Genomic DNA, 14,201 nt, shown 5'->3' on the forward strand with positions numbered 1-14,201 from the left:
TCACCAACCTGCAATTTGAAGCTCGGTTGCAGCATCAGCGCTCCACTCGTTAGACTTCACAATGCAGCTGTACGTTCCCTCATCGGCTGGTCGGACGTTCTTCAGCTTTAAAGACACATTCCCAGAGGTGAATCCATCCTTCAACAGCACGGTCCGGCCCTGGTATTTCTGCCCTGGCACATCCTGGCCCGTCTGGGCTCTGTATTCATAGACAGTCTCTATATGTGTCTGAATAATTCTCTTCCATTGCACTTCCATATTGGCCGGCTGCGTCCCAGTGGAGATGTGGCAGGGTAAGACCACATCCTGGCCGACGATCCCAGTGACAGCTGGGGACGAGATGACTTCAAAACTCTCTGTAAGAAGCAAACCTAAATGAGGGAGTGTCCACGCTGCAATTGGAGGTGTGATTGCAGCTCAGTAGATATGTCAGTGCTTGCTTGAATCTAGCTAGCCTGGCTAAAAAGAGCAATGAACACATGGCAGCATGGGCTTTAGCTGTATAAGCCCTCCTGGAACTCTGGGTACATACTCACATTCCTAGCGCACAGAGGGGTTCAGGCTGCTATGTCTTCCGTGGTATTTTTAACCAGACTAGCTAGATTCAAGCTAGCACAGGTGTTCCTACCTTAGCTGCAATCAGTCCTCCGGCTACAGTGTAATCGTACCCTGGGTTTGTCCAGAATAAAACCGATGGTGTCTGTAATAGCCATGAATTCCAAGTGGTGAGACAGGAATCTATCTTCATAAATTAAATAGTAATAAGGATCTAAGATTATTCTTATTATTAAAAACCTTTGCTTCTCAGATGATATTGATCTCATAGCATTGACGAAGGAGGATTTATAGAGAATTACTGACAAGGTAGACCAGGAAAGTAGAAACTTTGGACAAGGCATCAGCACAGTGAAGACAAAAAATATAGCAACTGGAAGAAGACAAGAAGAAAAGGTAAAGATTAAAGTCAGAGACAAAGAACTAGAAGAAGTGGAAAAACAGTGTATCTTTATGAGAAGTATCAAAGAATGGGAATTGTGAAAATGACATAACAAGAAGAATCAGATGAGCTGCCACGGCATTCAGAAAACTCAGTATGTATGAGACAAGTGCCTTGCTGCTAACGCTGTGGAGGTTGGAATGCTGGAGTATGAGGAAAACTAACTAATGGAAGATATTAACTGCAGAAATGAACTGGTTGGGGGGATACTGAGAATTTCCAGACTGCAGAAAATAAAAAGTGAAGTGATAAGAAAATGGGTAAGGCAAGAACCAACCCTGTTCCAGAAGATTCAAGAAGGATAACTGTGATGGTTTCATATGTGTCAGGAATGGACCTGAAAAGGATATCATGTATGGTGATACATGCCAGAGTGCAAGGAACTAGAAATAGAGGAAGACTGAGAATGCATTGGGAAGAAAAGTTTTAAAGACAAACGAAGCCGTAAAGCTGGTTAAAGACTGAAAGCGGTGGCAAGATGTCACTCAGCCCCCAACATAGCTGATGGGCTGACAGATGGGAGTCAAAGAAGAATGCACCATTGGAGTACAATACATTGTATAATAGATCAAATGTGCCAAATAATTAACAAGAGCCTCCCTGGAAGATTCCAGGCCTATGAGAGCTTGTTGAAAAACGTTAAGATATGTTTCAATAAATGTAGAAAAAAACTTTTTTTTCTTTGTGAAACAATTCAAAATTTCCCTATGTTTTGATTAAAGAGAAGATTTTTTTGGGGGGGGGGGGAAGCAGCATCTGTGTGTTTTCTCACTTTTCTCCTTTTTCAGTTATAAAATAGGAAATGAGAGGAGGGAATGGAGGAAGGGGAAAAAGAGGTCTGTTGAAGGATGATAAAATTATTATTATTTTTTTTTCCAGAAAATGGTCATTGTTGGAAAAAGGAATTTTCCTATTGAAAAAAAAAGTTTCAAATGAAAATGTCAACCCTCTGTTTGCCCTGATTCCAGCCATCAGCCACCAGGGGCACCAGCGCAACCCTCCATATCAGGGGGACCAACCTGTGGCTCTGAAGCCACATGCGACTCTTCAGAGGTTAATATGCGATTCCTTGCATAGGCGATGACTCCGAGGCTGGAGCTACAGATGCTAACTTTCCAATGTGCTGTGGCGTGCTCACTGCTCAACCCCCTGCTCTGCCCCAGGTCCTGCCACCACTCCACCCCTTCCCCCAAGGCCCCTGCCCCTTCCCCCGAGCCTGCCATGCCCTCGCTCCTCCCGCCTCCCCACCAGAGCCTCCTGCACACTAAAACAGCTGATTGCAGTGGGCAGGAGTTGTGGGGAGGGAGGGGAAGGCGCTGATTGACGGGGTTGCCGGTGGGCGGGAGGCGCTCGGGACTGGAGGGGGGTAGAGGATGGGGGGCTGCTGACCTATTACTGTGGCTCTTTGGCAATGTACATTGGTAAATACTGGCTACTTCTCAGGCTCAGGTTGGTCACCCCTGCTCCAGATATAAGCAGAACAAGATGCAATTTCCACTAGTGCAGTGTGTCCTTTAAAGCTGGGATGAGTTCAACCAAGCCAAATTGTGTTTTAACTTTTCTACACTAAGGGCTTTGCATTGGTCATCTTTCCCTGATGGCTAGAGTTGGGGCAGATCCCCAGAGCTGACAAATAGCACAGCTCCACCTCGTACTGACCGCAGGTCCATGATGAGCTCAGCACTCACTGGAGAAACAAGGGCTAATAACGGCTCTGAAACTGCAAGGTGCTGAGATCCTGCTGTGAGATGCCGAGCTCAGTAGGAGCTGAGAGAACCTAGATGCTTCCAGGACCAGATCCCCAAATGCCTCGTAAATCACCTGTTCATATCTCAGTAACACAAACAAAATCCTTTTCTCTGCTGAAACACAGATGCCAGCAGGGGTTTTGTGCAGATTTCAGCATCTCCCTACAGGGATTCTGTGCTTCAGAGATGTGTTTTATGGACAATGCTTTTACCTGAAAAGGGAATTGTTGCTAGGAGTATGGCACAGAACAAGCAGCTGAAGAGCTGTTCCCGTAGCTCCATGCCTCTGGTAGCTGAGGTGCGAAGAGTCACAGGGGCTGATCTGAAATGAGAGCAGCAATCAAAATAGACACAGATGCTCAGAAATACAAGACAACTGATTTTTCATTATTTCCTCTTGAAACACACCAGGCTGTTCCTTCCCTTCCTACTCTGGTGTCACTGTATGATGCAGGGAAAACTGAACAGTATGAGAAGGTGCCACTGTATCCCGCCAGCATGGGGGTGAATATGTGTGTGGTGAGATCATGTGAGAAGCTTTGTTGTGGTGAAAGGGCCATTCACTATCACAGTCCTAGTGCTCAGGAAGGGCACGGCCATGTGATTGCAGCACCACTGCTGCTCAAGCGTGACACAGCGCCCACCCTTCTCCAGGGCTGCTGGAGGCACTGACTCTCCCTGAGGTACAATAGGCCAGAGATGCAGGGAATGTCCAGACTGCAATCATTGCCTGTGAGCTCTTTAATCTCACTCGCTCCAGTCCTGCAGCAGCACAAGCTTCAATCCAGGCTGCATGAACCAGCCCAGAACCCAGGATAATTAATCCCAGGGCTAGCTGGTGCTGCAGCTTCACCGCTCCACTCCAGGAACTGAGCTAGTGAGATTAAAGTTAGCTCAGGCATGTCCCCTCGAGCTGTAGTCACACCCAGTGACCGTGGCATAACCATATGCTTAGCTGCACCCAGTTCCAGCTGGACAAACTTTGGTGATGTGGCAGTGAGGAGAACAAAGGAGATGGTTGCAACTCCCTAATTCTGAGACCAGTTCTATGCCAGCTCTGGGGCTTTTCCTAGCTATCACTCCAAAGGGCCATCTGTAATGCTCAAGACATGCCAGTTCATGCCCTTATGACATATGCTGCAGGAGCTGGGGTAGCATGCAAGCCAGCAACACAAGCTCAAAGCTAGAGGATTTACTTCCCTACAGAGCGGGAATTCTCCGCTAGGGATATCCAGCACTTTTCCCACCCCTTTGCACTCATCAGTGTCTCTAGGAATTCTGTTACCATGGGCTGTGCCTTAGGGTATGTCTACACTGCAATAAAAGCCTCACAGCATGGCAATGGCTGAGGTTGGGTTGTGGGGCTGTAGATTTCAGTGTAGACATTTGGGATCAGGCTGGAGCCCAGGCTCTGAAACTCCACGAATGGGGTGGGTCTCAGACCCCAGGCTTCAACCTGAGCCTGAATGTCCACACTGCAATTTTTAGCTCCGCAGTCAGAGCCGAGTGATCCCAAGTTATTTGACCTGGGCTCAGAGACTTGGTGCTGCAGGGTTTTTTATTATAATATAGACATAGCCTTAAAGACATAGGTCACTAAAAAATCTACATCAGCACAAAGGGGTTTGTGTACATGGGGGTACTCAGAAAATTATTCCAGAGTAGAAAAATGTGTGAATTTAAAATGGATTAATTAAACTATTGATTTGGATTAATTTTCCTCAGAATCCCCATGTAGACAAGCCCTACATTGTCAAATGTGTCTTTCTTTAAATTTAAATTACTATTGTCATGTTTGAGTTACTTTCTGAGTCCAAATATCTTTTTCTGACGCTGCACAGACCAATCTCCAGTTTGCTGAAAAATTAGATAAATATCTGAAGAAACAAACTAATGCTTAATATTTTTAAATCTGAGGTCCAAATTATATCAACCTTTTCCCTGTTGTAGCCACATAGGAAGCAGATGTAATTTGACTGTGAAAATCTAAAGACGTGAGAGGGAAATGTCTGGCATTGAAGTCAGAAGGGGCCGTGGGTTCTGCTGTCTGAGGATGATTGTACTGCTGAGCTCAGCCTTCTTTAAACATGGACACTGCGGGCTTGACGCATGTGGATTGGAACCCTACACCATGAACAGTCCTAATGAACACAATGGCCAAGAGTTTCTAAACTGACTGTTGATTTTGGGTGCCCAGCTTGAGAGACCTTAAGAAGGCCTGATATTCAGAGTGGGGCTCCTCAGCTCTTTCTGAAATTCAGACCCTTCAAGGTCTCTCAAACTGGGCACCCAACATGTGTAGCTTATAGGACTAACCTGCTTGCTTGTGTTTCTATCTATCTATCTATCTATCTATCTCTCTATCTCTTTTCTTATAGTTTAAGTATTTGATGTAATAGGTTTATAGATTTATATTAAAGTAAGTTTGGCTGCAATGCAAGAGACCTACAGGCCATATCCTGTATGTTAAGCTAAAGCAAAGTTAGCATATCTATATTAAGACCTTTTACTTAGAAAGCAAAGTTGACCTATAGCTTGTTACCTAAATAGATGAGTACCCACGCCTATGTCTATGACCTTTTATCTAGACCAATAGACAATGGAAAATGGCATAGGGGGTTTTTCTCACAGACTTAACAAGTACACCACAAGAGACTGATGTACGTACATACCTGTCATCAATACGCACATACATATTAGCCTACGGGGTAAGTGTACCCTAACATTTCTGTGAGTGAGGAATGAAATTTGGGCATAAGAGGAAGGATGTCTGTCATTTGCCCTATAAAAGAGGTAACCCACCTCAATAGAGTATCTTCATTTCTCACTATCTCCGTTCTCACTTTACTCTATTCTCATTTACTTCCTCCACTCTATCTACGATGACTGCTACTATTTGTAGGCTATACTTGTTCTTCTTAAACTTTAACTTTAAAGGGAACTAGGCTAAGTTTGGTTTCCCTAAGTTTTATTCTTAGTTTGTTTATTAGGTTTTGATTTAAGTTTAAGTTAGTCAAGTAAACCCTAGTCAGCTTTGATAGCGCTTAGCATTTCTAAGCACTGCATCCCTCACTCAAGAATTGAGAAACCTGAACCGCAAGGCTGGTCCTGTGTCTCTTACCACCAGGTTATCAAGGAAGGGTGTGAGTATGTTAACCAAAGCTTTGTTGCATATAATACTATATTATCATATGTATCTTTTAAATAGCTGTAATGCAATTGTAACTTTGTAACTCTGGGTATTTTACCATTTACTTACTATTATTAATTTTAATAAAAAGTCTTTAAGGCTATATCTGTCTCAGTGTGAGCTTCCTGTCATACCCCCGAGGGTCCTTTGTAAATTCTGTGGAGCCTGATTTGGGACAAGAACTTTTATCTTTTGATCAAACAGATTGGCGAGCCTAAAACCCATACTATTTAATATTGATGATGATAATTAGTAATATTATTATTAAGATCAAATAAAATAAATTAATAAATTAAATATTATCCAAATTAATATTATCAGTACATCCTAAATCAGGCTACACATGACTAGTCCATTTTGAAGCTCTTGGCTAGGGTGACCACTGGTAGAGTGAGGCATTACTCAACAGGAGTGACAGCAGCAGAGTGAGGTGTAATTAGTGGGGTTCTGTTCCTGCAGATTGTCTCTGCAGACTCCTGGTGGTATTTTTCACCAAGAAAACTTTCACTCTAAACTCACCATTCATGAGCCCTTTGGGTGGAAGTTAAGGCTCTGAATATTTTTTAGGACTTTCTGTTTTTTCTCAAATGGAGTGCACATAACAGACCTACTTGACCAAATTCAACACAGATATTCACAATGGTGTTACTCGAGGGAAGATTTTGACTCATTACATTGTCGGCCACCCCCATCCCCCTCCTGTCTGTTCTCTCTCTCAGCCGTTCATGGACTTTGATATCCACACCATGTTTATTGCTGCACCTCCAGCAATCTCCTCAGCACCAGACTCAATGTATCTCTGTTATTTTACTATCAGCTCTGACATGCCCATTTGTTGCATTAAGCACATAGTACAGAAGATGTGGTGCATACTGAGACCATCTCACGTTCCTCTGTCACCTTACACTGAGGTGTGTGAATGTTCTCCTAGAGCAGACAACCAAGAAACAGGCTTATCTAGTGGCGCTAAAGATTGTGCTGTCAGAATTGCCAGGTGTAGCCAAAACCTACTTCTTTCTCTTGTATCACACTGAAAATAACATGTAATTCTGTGTCACATATGAAAAAAATCCATTGGAAAAGCACTAGACATTCACAATATTATTCACAATAAATTGTTTTGATACAGGCTTATTTGGCCCTTAGGGTAGGATTTGAAACATACATATGGGAGCTCTGAATGGAGAAAGCTGGGAGAGAAGTTAGCCCCTCATAGCAAAGATATCAGTGTACCTGCTGCCCTTCCTCATATGCAGACTGATTTATCAGAGTCAAAATAGTGAGATACTGAAAAGATGAGAGAGTACCTGTTATAAGCCCCAGTACAGCAAACTATCCACATAAATCCCTTTTAAGTTCAGCATGTATTTTACTGAAAAGTGATGGTTGCTGAATTGGAGTCATTGTAAAGGCACATGTCCCTCCACACCATCAGCCTAATCAGGGGAGAAAGGCAGAGAGCAAAACATAATGAGGTTCATATGATGTATGTATTGAAAACTGCACTAACATTATGATTCCTGGCTTTACATTTTCAGGGGTTTTCCTGGTCCTGCTTGAAGGCAGGAGGCTCGGTAAAGAAGCATGGGATCAGAGTCAGTGTGCAAGCAGTCAGGCTAAAGTTGGGTGAGTTGTACTTCTCTGTTTTTAGAGAGCAGCCTGCTTTGTCTCTCTCTGTTTTTGGTTCATATGTGTTGTCCTTCTGAAAGCTAAGTAATAAAGTTGTGTTACATTGCAACCTGCCAGCAAAAGTTTTTATGTTTTTTATCTAACTTCTCTGTATATATGATGTGAACTGGACAGTTCTGCAAGTCAAGAAGTTTCCATTTGAAATAATATGTGGAAGCTTTCAGTCCATTTCACTGCCATCTGCCGCAGAGAAAGGTTTTTGAGGGGAATCAGAGTTCTTGGATGGGAGTTTTATGTTCGGCTGGCTGTGTAATTGTATTAGTTTAATTATAATTTATGGCAGGGATGCCCAGATCCTTGGATAAACACTTGTTTTATTTTATTTTAATTTTATTTTGGTCCCTTGAAATGTGTGTTAACTACTTATGATAAACAATCTGTTCCATCTTGTATTTAGCTGTGACACTGTCAGTAAGTTTTCCAGAGCAGGAGAAGAGCTCTCTGTAAGTTTGAAAGCTTGTCTCTTTCACCAACAGAAGTTAGTCCAATAAAAGATGCTTCCTAACCCACCTTGGCTTTCTAATTTTATTTGTAATTTATGGCAGGGAAACCCAGATTCTTGGATAGGCACATGCTTTATTTTATTTATTTTATTTCTTGTTTTCTTTAAAAGCTAAATTAAAAAAAAAAAAAAAAAAAAACCTAAACAAAAAAAGTTGCCGAATTCAGGGCCCAGCAGGACAGTTTCACATTTACAGGCCAAATCAGTGATACTGTTTACTTATTAAATGTTCACGAGTCCTGTTCCCTGAAACAGGGGTAACAAACAAACATAAACCACTCCTTTCTGCAGCAATCTCTGTTCAGGCACTGCCAACCTGTCCTGACTGGCAGCTGTCTTGGGTCTCTGTTTCTCTCTCTACAGACATACTGATTCATAGACTCCTCTTTCTGCCCCAGTCCCTGAGTTTTTAGCTGTGGACATGGATGGAGGGTATCATAGGCAGGGGAGGCTGTGTAGCGTGACACCTGGGGATTGGTCCTGCTTTGAGCAGGGGGTTGGACTAGATGACCTCCTGAGGTCCCTTCCAACCCTGATATTCTATGATTCTATGACGGCAAGTGTGAAAAATCAGGACAGGGAATGGGGGGTAATAGGAGCCTATATAAGAAAAAGCCCCAAATATTGGAACCAAATATGCATCCGAAGAAGTGGGCTGTAGTCCACGAAAGCTTATGCTCTAATAAATTTGTTAGTCTCTAAGGTGCCACAAGTACTCCTGTTCTTCTTTTTGCGGATACAGACTAACACGGCTGCTACTCTAAAGCAATACAGTTTATTTAATTAACAATTAGTTTAAAAAGGAAATAAGGAAAAATGGGAAAGGTTAAAGGAAAACACATCACCCCGCTCTGTGGCCGGGAACATCACAAACAGTGTCTCTGGAACGTCAGGGCAGTTCACAGTCTGTTCCTTGTAGGTCCCAGGCCTCCTTCTCAGGCCCTGGCTGTGCTGCAGGGATGCTGTGGGTTGGACACTTGCTCTGGCGGTGGCCACACGCTCTCAGGCTCTAGGTGGCAGGACCCTTCTTCCCAGTGTCGCTCCTGCCCTGTCAGGGTTACGATCCCCCTCCAAGTCTGGCCTGCAGAGCCTCTTGGCTGAGGCATCTCCCTGTGCTGGGCCCACTGCCCAGGGTCCCCCTCACTCTCCCCAGCTGCTCACCGCACCCAGCTCTGGACTGCTCCAGCCCCAGCTCCAGCTCCAGCTCCAGCTCCAGCTCCACTCTGCCTCAGCACGGCTGCTGCTGCTGCTCTGCCTTCAGCTCCCTGGGCTGCTTCTCTGGCCCCCCTGGCTCTGGTTGCTGCAGTTCTGCTCCCAGGGCAGGTCTGCTCTCTCTGGGCTGTGCTCTGGCTTTGGGGCTGCAACTCTGCTCCCAGCAGCTTAGCTTGGGCCCCTGCTCTCTCCTTAGTTCGGACCCACTCTGTCTGATCCAGGCAATTCCAGTTCACACGGACGACGGGACCTCCCCAGCCTCCTGACTCACTGATTAGCCTGCCCGCTCTGTCAATCAGGCTGACCTGGAGCATTGGCCTCTCCACATTGTTCCTGGAGACTGTCAGTCTCAGGGTCCTGATTTCCCATCGACCCTTCCCCTTTTGGTACTGGGAGCTAGCCAACCAAAACACCCCCACTGAATGTTAGTAAGGGGATAACAGTCCCCTTACATAAGCATCTACCTTCCTTTTGTGCTACTGTCCTGAGGCCATGTCTACTCTACAGGAACTAAAGCGGCTAAGCTATGGCACTGTGGCTAAGACAGCATATCCCCCAGATGCAGCCTACATTGACAGAAGAGGTATGTCTGTTGATGTAGGAGCTCCACATCTCTGAGTGATGGTACCCAGGTCAACAGAAGCAATCTTCCATTGACCTAGCTGGGTGTACACCAAGAGGCTAGTCTGGGGCAGGGGCAGCAGATTATTCCTAAAAGTGAGGGCCCCACCCCTGCCCCTCCTCTTCTCCCTAGGTGCCGCCTCCTGGCCAAGCCAAAAGCCAGAGCAGGGGGCGAGGGGCTGAGAGTGGCCCCAAGCCCATGTCTCTACCCCTGAACCTTACAACCAGGGCAGGTGGAGGGTCCTCAGCTCCCCACAGCTGCCCACATGGCTCTTACTGAGACCCAGCTCTGGCTCCCAGCCTGGCCTGGGGGCGGGACCTCAGGGGCTGAAGAGCCACAGCCACGGGGCCCTGGTAAGAGCTGCCTGGGCACCTATGGGGAGCTGCAGTCCCTCCACCTGCTATGGGTATGGGGGGTGGTGGACATGGGCCAGGAGATGCTCAGTCCTCCCCCATAGCTTGGGCAGGTGGAGGGTCTGAGGCTCCCCCCAGCTGCACAGGTTCTGTGGGTCGCTTTTACGGAGCTGGGCCCCAGCCTCCAGCCTGGCTGCAGGGGGCCGGGCCTGTGGTGAAAAGGGGACACAACACACCCATCCACTTTCAAAAGTGGGCAGATCATTGCCCCTTGGCCTCCTTTGCTCTGGTGCCCTTGCTTAGGGGTGTGCATTTAGCTCTGACACTGAGGTTACGTCTACACTACCCACCTGAATCGGCGGGTAGAAATCGATCTTTCGGGGATCGAATTATCGCGTCTCGTTGGGACGCGACAATCGATCCCCGAATTGACACGCTTACTCCACCAGCGGAGGTAGGAGTAAGCGCCGTCGACGGGGAGCCGCGGAGGTCGATTTCGCCGCCGTCCTCACAGCGGGGTAAGTCGGCTCCGATACATCGAATTCAGCTACGCTATTCGCGTAGCTGAATTTGCGTATCTTAAATCGACCCCCCCCACTTGTAGTGAAGACCTGCCCTTAGGTTGACTTACAGCCACCACATTAATTACTGTGGTGGTTGAAGTGCANCCCCCCCCCCCCCCCCCCGTAGTGAAGACCTGCCCTGAGTAAATCTCCTAGACCTGAAGAAGAGTTCTGTGTAATATCAAAAGTTTGTATCTCTCTTTCTGGATTTTCCCATACCTGAGCATAGTTGCTATGTCAACCTAAATTTTAACTGTAGACTAAGCCAGAGACACAAGATCTTGTCTACATAGGGACACTTGGAAAAAAGAATCTGACTGTATTTTTAAAGTGGATTAATTCCTGATGTGGGTGCTCTTATTTAGAATTCAAATGGCTTTTATTTGACTTTATTTTGGTTTAATTTAGTCTACTTTAATTCTGAATGAGAGCATCCACACAGGAGTTTAATACAGTTTAACTAATTGACTTTAAATTCACCCCTTTAGTAAATTCAAAATAATTTCTCTGAGTTCTTGTGTATGTACAAGCCAAAGAAGACTTATTTGACCACACAGAGCCCATAATAGCACTCTAGGGGACCTTACTGTGTGGTATCTTCAACCTTTTCTGTGGGGCATTTTGTGCTGGGGGATTGTCCATCAATGACTGTAATGTGCATTTGTACCTTTCACCATAACAGAGGGCACTTTCTTTCTTAGGCAGATAAAACAAACAAACATTATTATTTTTGTAAGTATTTACCAAATAAACAAGATGAACCTGTTTTAGCCTATGACCTGTCTGTGACTACTCATTATTCATGGTGTATATTTGGTCAGCAGTTGAAACTTTTTCTGGTTGGATGACAGAAAGATTTTAAACAGAAGAATAACAAATGTATCTAACTTTTGAGATCTGTGAACACTCTCTGGAATATCTGGCAGCTGCCATAACAAATAACATAGTCCCATGAGTAACAGCAAACTGAGCACTGTGCTTTTATCCACAGAAATATTTAGGAAGTTTTTCAAAAAATATATTTGACCTGTACATGGTATTATAACACAGTCTTATAGAAACAATCAGACAGAGACCAATATATTAATTAATTATTATTATTATTACAACAAAAATTTGATTTAATAGAACCCCCAACAGATGAAGATTTCAGGTACTTTAAAATGGTGGATATATTGTATCATTCTTATTTTGCATCTGGTGGCACTAAAGGCTGAAGCTGTTAACACGTGACTTGCCTGAAGTCAAAAGATAAATCATCAGAAGAGATGGACTATAACCTTTGCACAGAGGTAGATTAAGATATATGGGGCCCTGAGCACAAAGAACATTGGGGCCACCCATATCCTCCCCCTGCCACGGGGCCCCACCCCTTGCTCTTCCCCTTCCCCCCCCAAGGCCTCACCCCCTGGCCTAGCCAGAACTAGAAGCCAGGCTGTGGTAAGAGCTTCCCAGGGAGCCCGAGCCACTGTGGAGAGCCCTGGACCCTCTACCTGCTCTGGGCAGTGTGCCCCAGAGGGCAGGGACATGGGTCAGAAGCTTCACTTCGGCCTCTAACCCCCCGCCCAGGGCAGGTGGAGGGTCAGGGGCTCCCTACATACTTGGGCTTCCTGGGTGGTTTTTACCACAACCAAGGGCCGTGGTCCCCAAACTATGGGGCATGCCCCCCTAGGGGGAGACAGAGGAATGTTTGGGGGTATGGCTGGGGCCAGCATGGGGCAGGGGAAGTTCAGGTCAGCTCCAGACAGGAGGAGTGACTCAGGCCAGGTCTAGGGTGGCCAACTCTCTAGGATTGGCCTGGAGTCTCCAGGAATTAAAGATTAATGTTTAATTAAAGATTGGGTCATGTGATGAAATCTCCAGGAATACATCCTACCAAAACTGGAAACCCTAGCCAGCTCCACACCACATGGGGTAGGGGGCCCTCAGGCCAGCTCTGCGCAGTGCTCGGAATAGGGGGTAAGGGGGGGCCTTAAGCCAGCTCTGCGTCATGCAGGGGTGGGAAAACCAGCTCCGCATGAGGGTAGGGGGAATAGGCTCACCCTACCACAGGCTTCATCTTCTGACCGAGCCAGGGGAAAGGCCCTCAGGGGGAGAGGAGGAACAGGGAGCGGGGGCAGAGTTCCAGCACTCCTGTGGGGCCCCAAAATTGTCCAGGGCCCCTGGGCATGGGCCCCACGGGCCCATGTGATAATCCACCACTGCCTCTGCATTCTGTTTTATCTGCAAGTTAACCCTCAGACAGATCAACCAACCAATTAAAAGAGGAAAATATCAAGAAGAGGTGGCACATTTATTCAAAGAATCACAATCATAGAATCATAGGACTGGAAGGAACCTCGAGAGGTCATAAAGTCCAGTCCTCTATCAAGCATTCTTGCCACTATGAACTCAGCTATAGAATCCAGGCACCGTTTTCCTTAATGTGGCCCCCGAGCCAATGACCATAGTTAGAACTCTCCTGAAGTGAACGCAGCCACACCCCTCAACACAAGCAGAGGATTTGGAATTAAAACAGAGGCTCTTACCTTTTTCAGAGAATTAAACTGGACCACAATCCGGAAGGTTCTCCATCCTTCGGTGCCAGATGCGGGGGCTCCAGTGTTAATAAAACCAAGGGATTAAAATGGGATTTGAGAGTGTGCCTGTGGGGAATGGATTGCACACTCTGAATACAAAAGGACTGAACTCTGACCAAGGAAAGTGAAAGCAAAAAGTGTATGTTAAATATTAACCCTTCTGTTGTTCTGGAGTTTATGTGTCTTTTCCAGGAAAGGTGGCCCAGAACCCTGACGCTATTTCAGTGCTTAGATGGGAATGCATTTTATGTCTGTAACAAACACACATTTAACAAACCATGTTAAAACAACCTTAATATTGGAGGTTACATACAGACGTGGGAATGCCAGGCTGGCAATATTGAAGGGAATTGAAATTCACCCCATCTCTATCAAAAACCGATTAATAAATTAGAGAGAGGTAATCCTCTCCTCCCCTCCCTAAATATCTCAACAGTGTTTGATGAGGTATGGACACTCTGGATAGCCAGCAAACGAGGTCAATATGAGTTAAAAAAGGATAATGGGGAAACATGGACTGGAATATGTAAAGAGATGGCAAAGGCAGAGGTTTTAAAAAGTAATAATAAGGGTAGAATATTGAAATTAATGGATATGGCAGTGAGTTGGCTTAGACAATATGCCTTGAAATTGGCAGGGCAAGTCATAGAACACCCAAAACAATTAGAAGAAGTAACAGAGCACTGGAAAGCACAGGAACAGAATCGAAAACGAGGAACCACTGTAGACAATCTGCATAAAAGAGA

At 45.5% G+C, this 14,201-nt stretch overlaps 1 protein-coding gene across 1 annotated transcript; it reads right to left on the reverse strand.

Moving 5' to 3' along the window:
* LOC117870306 (myelin-oligodendrocyte glycoprotein-like) lies at nucleotides 1-13,590 on the reverse strand. Its single transcript, XM_034757408.1, has 4 exons — nucleotides 13,405-13,590; nucleotides 7,243-7,371; nucleotides 2,958-3,067; nucleotides 1-356 (listed from the first exon to the last, which is right to left on the reverse strand). The coding sequence occupies exons 2-4, from the start codon at nucleotides 7,275-7,277 to the stop codon at nucleotides 1-3; spliced, it is 501 nt and encodes a 166-aa protein (XP_034613299.1). The 5' UTR covers nucleotides 7,278-7,371; nucleotides 13,405-13,590.
* Between the last annotated feature and the right edge of the window lie 611 nt (nucleotides 13,591-14,201).

The sequence above is a fragment of the Trachemys scripta genome, unplaced genomic scaffold, assembly GCF_013100865.1.
Source record: "Trachemys scripta elegans isolate TJP31775 unplaced genomic scaffold, CAS_Tse_1.0 scaffold_26, whole genome shotgun sequence".
Lineage (NCBI taxonomy): Eukaryota > Metazoa > Chordata > Testudines > Emydidae > Trachemys > Trachemys scripta.

Bases quoted from the DNA above. Each gene is read 5' to 3' on its own strand.
- LOC117870306 (XM_034757408.1), bottom strand. From the start codon at position 7,277: ATGTGGATAGTTTGCTGTACTGGGGCTTATAACAG. The intron at 3,068-7,242 runs GTACTCTCTCAT...CTCTCATTTCAG, and splicing joins TGTACTGGGGCTTATAACAG to ATCAGCCCCTGTGACTCTTC. The intron at 357-2,957 runs GTAAAAGCATTG...TGCTTCTTACAG, and splicing joins AGCAACAATTCCCTTTTCAG to AGAGTTTTGAAGTCATCTCG.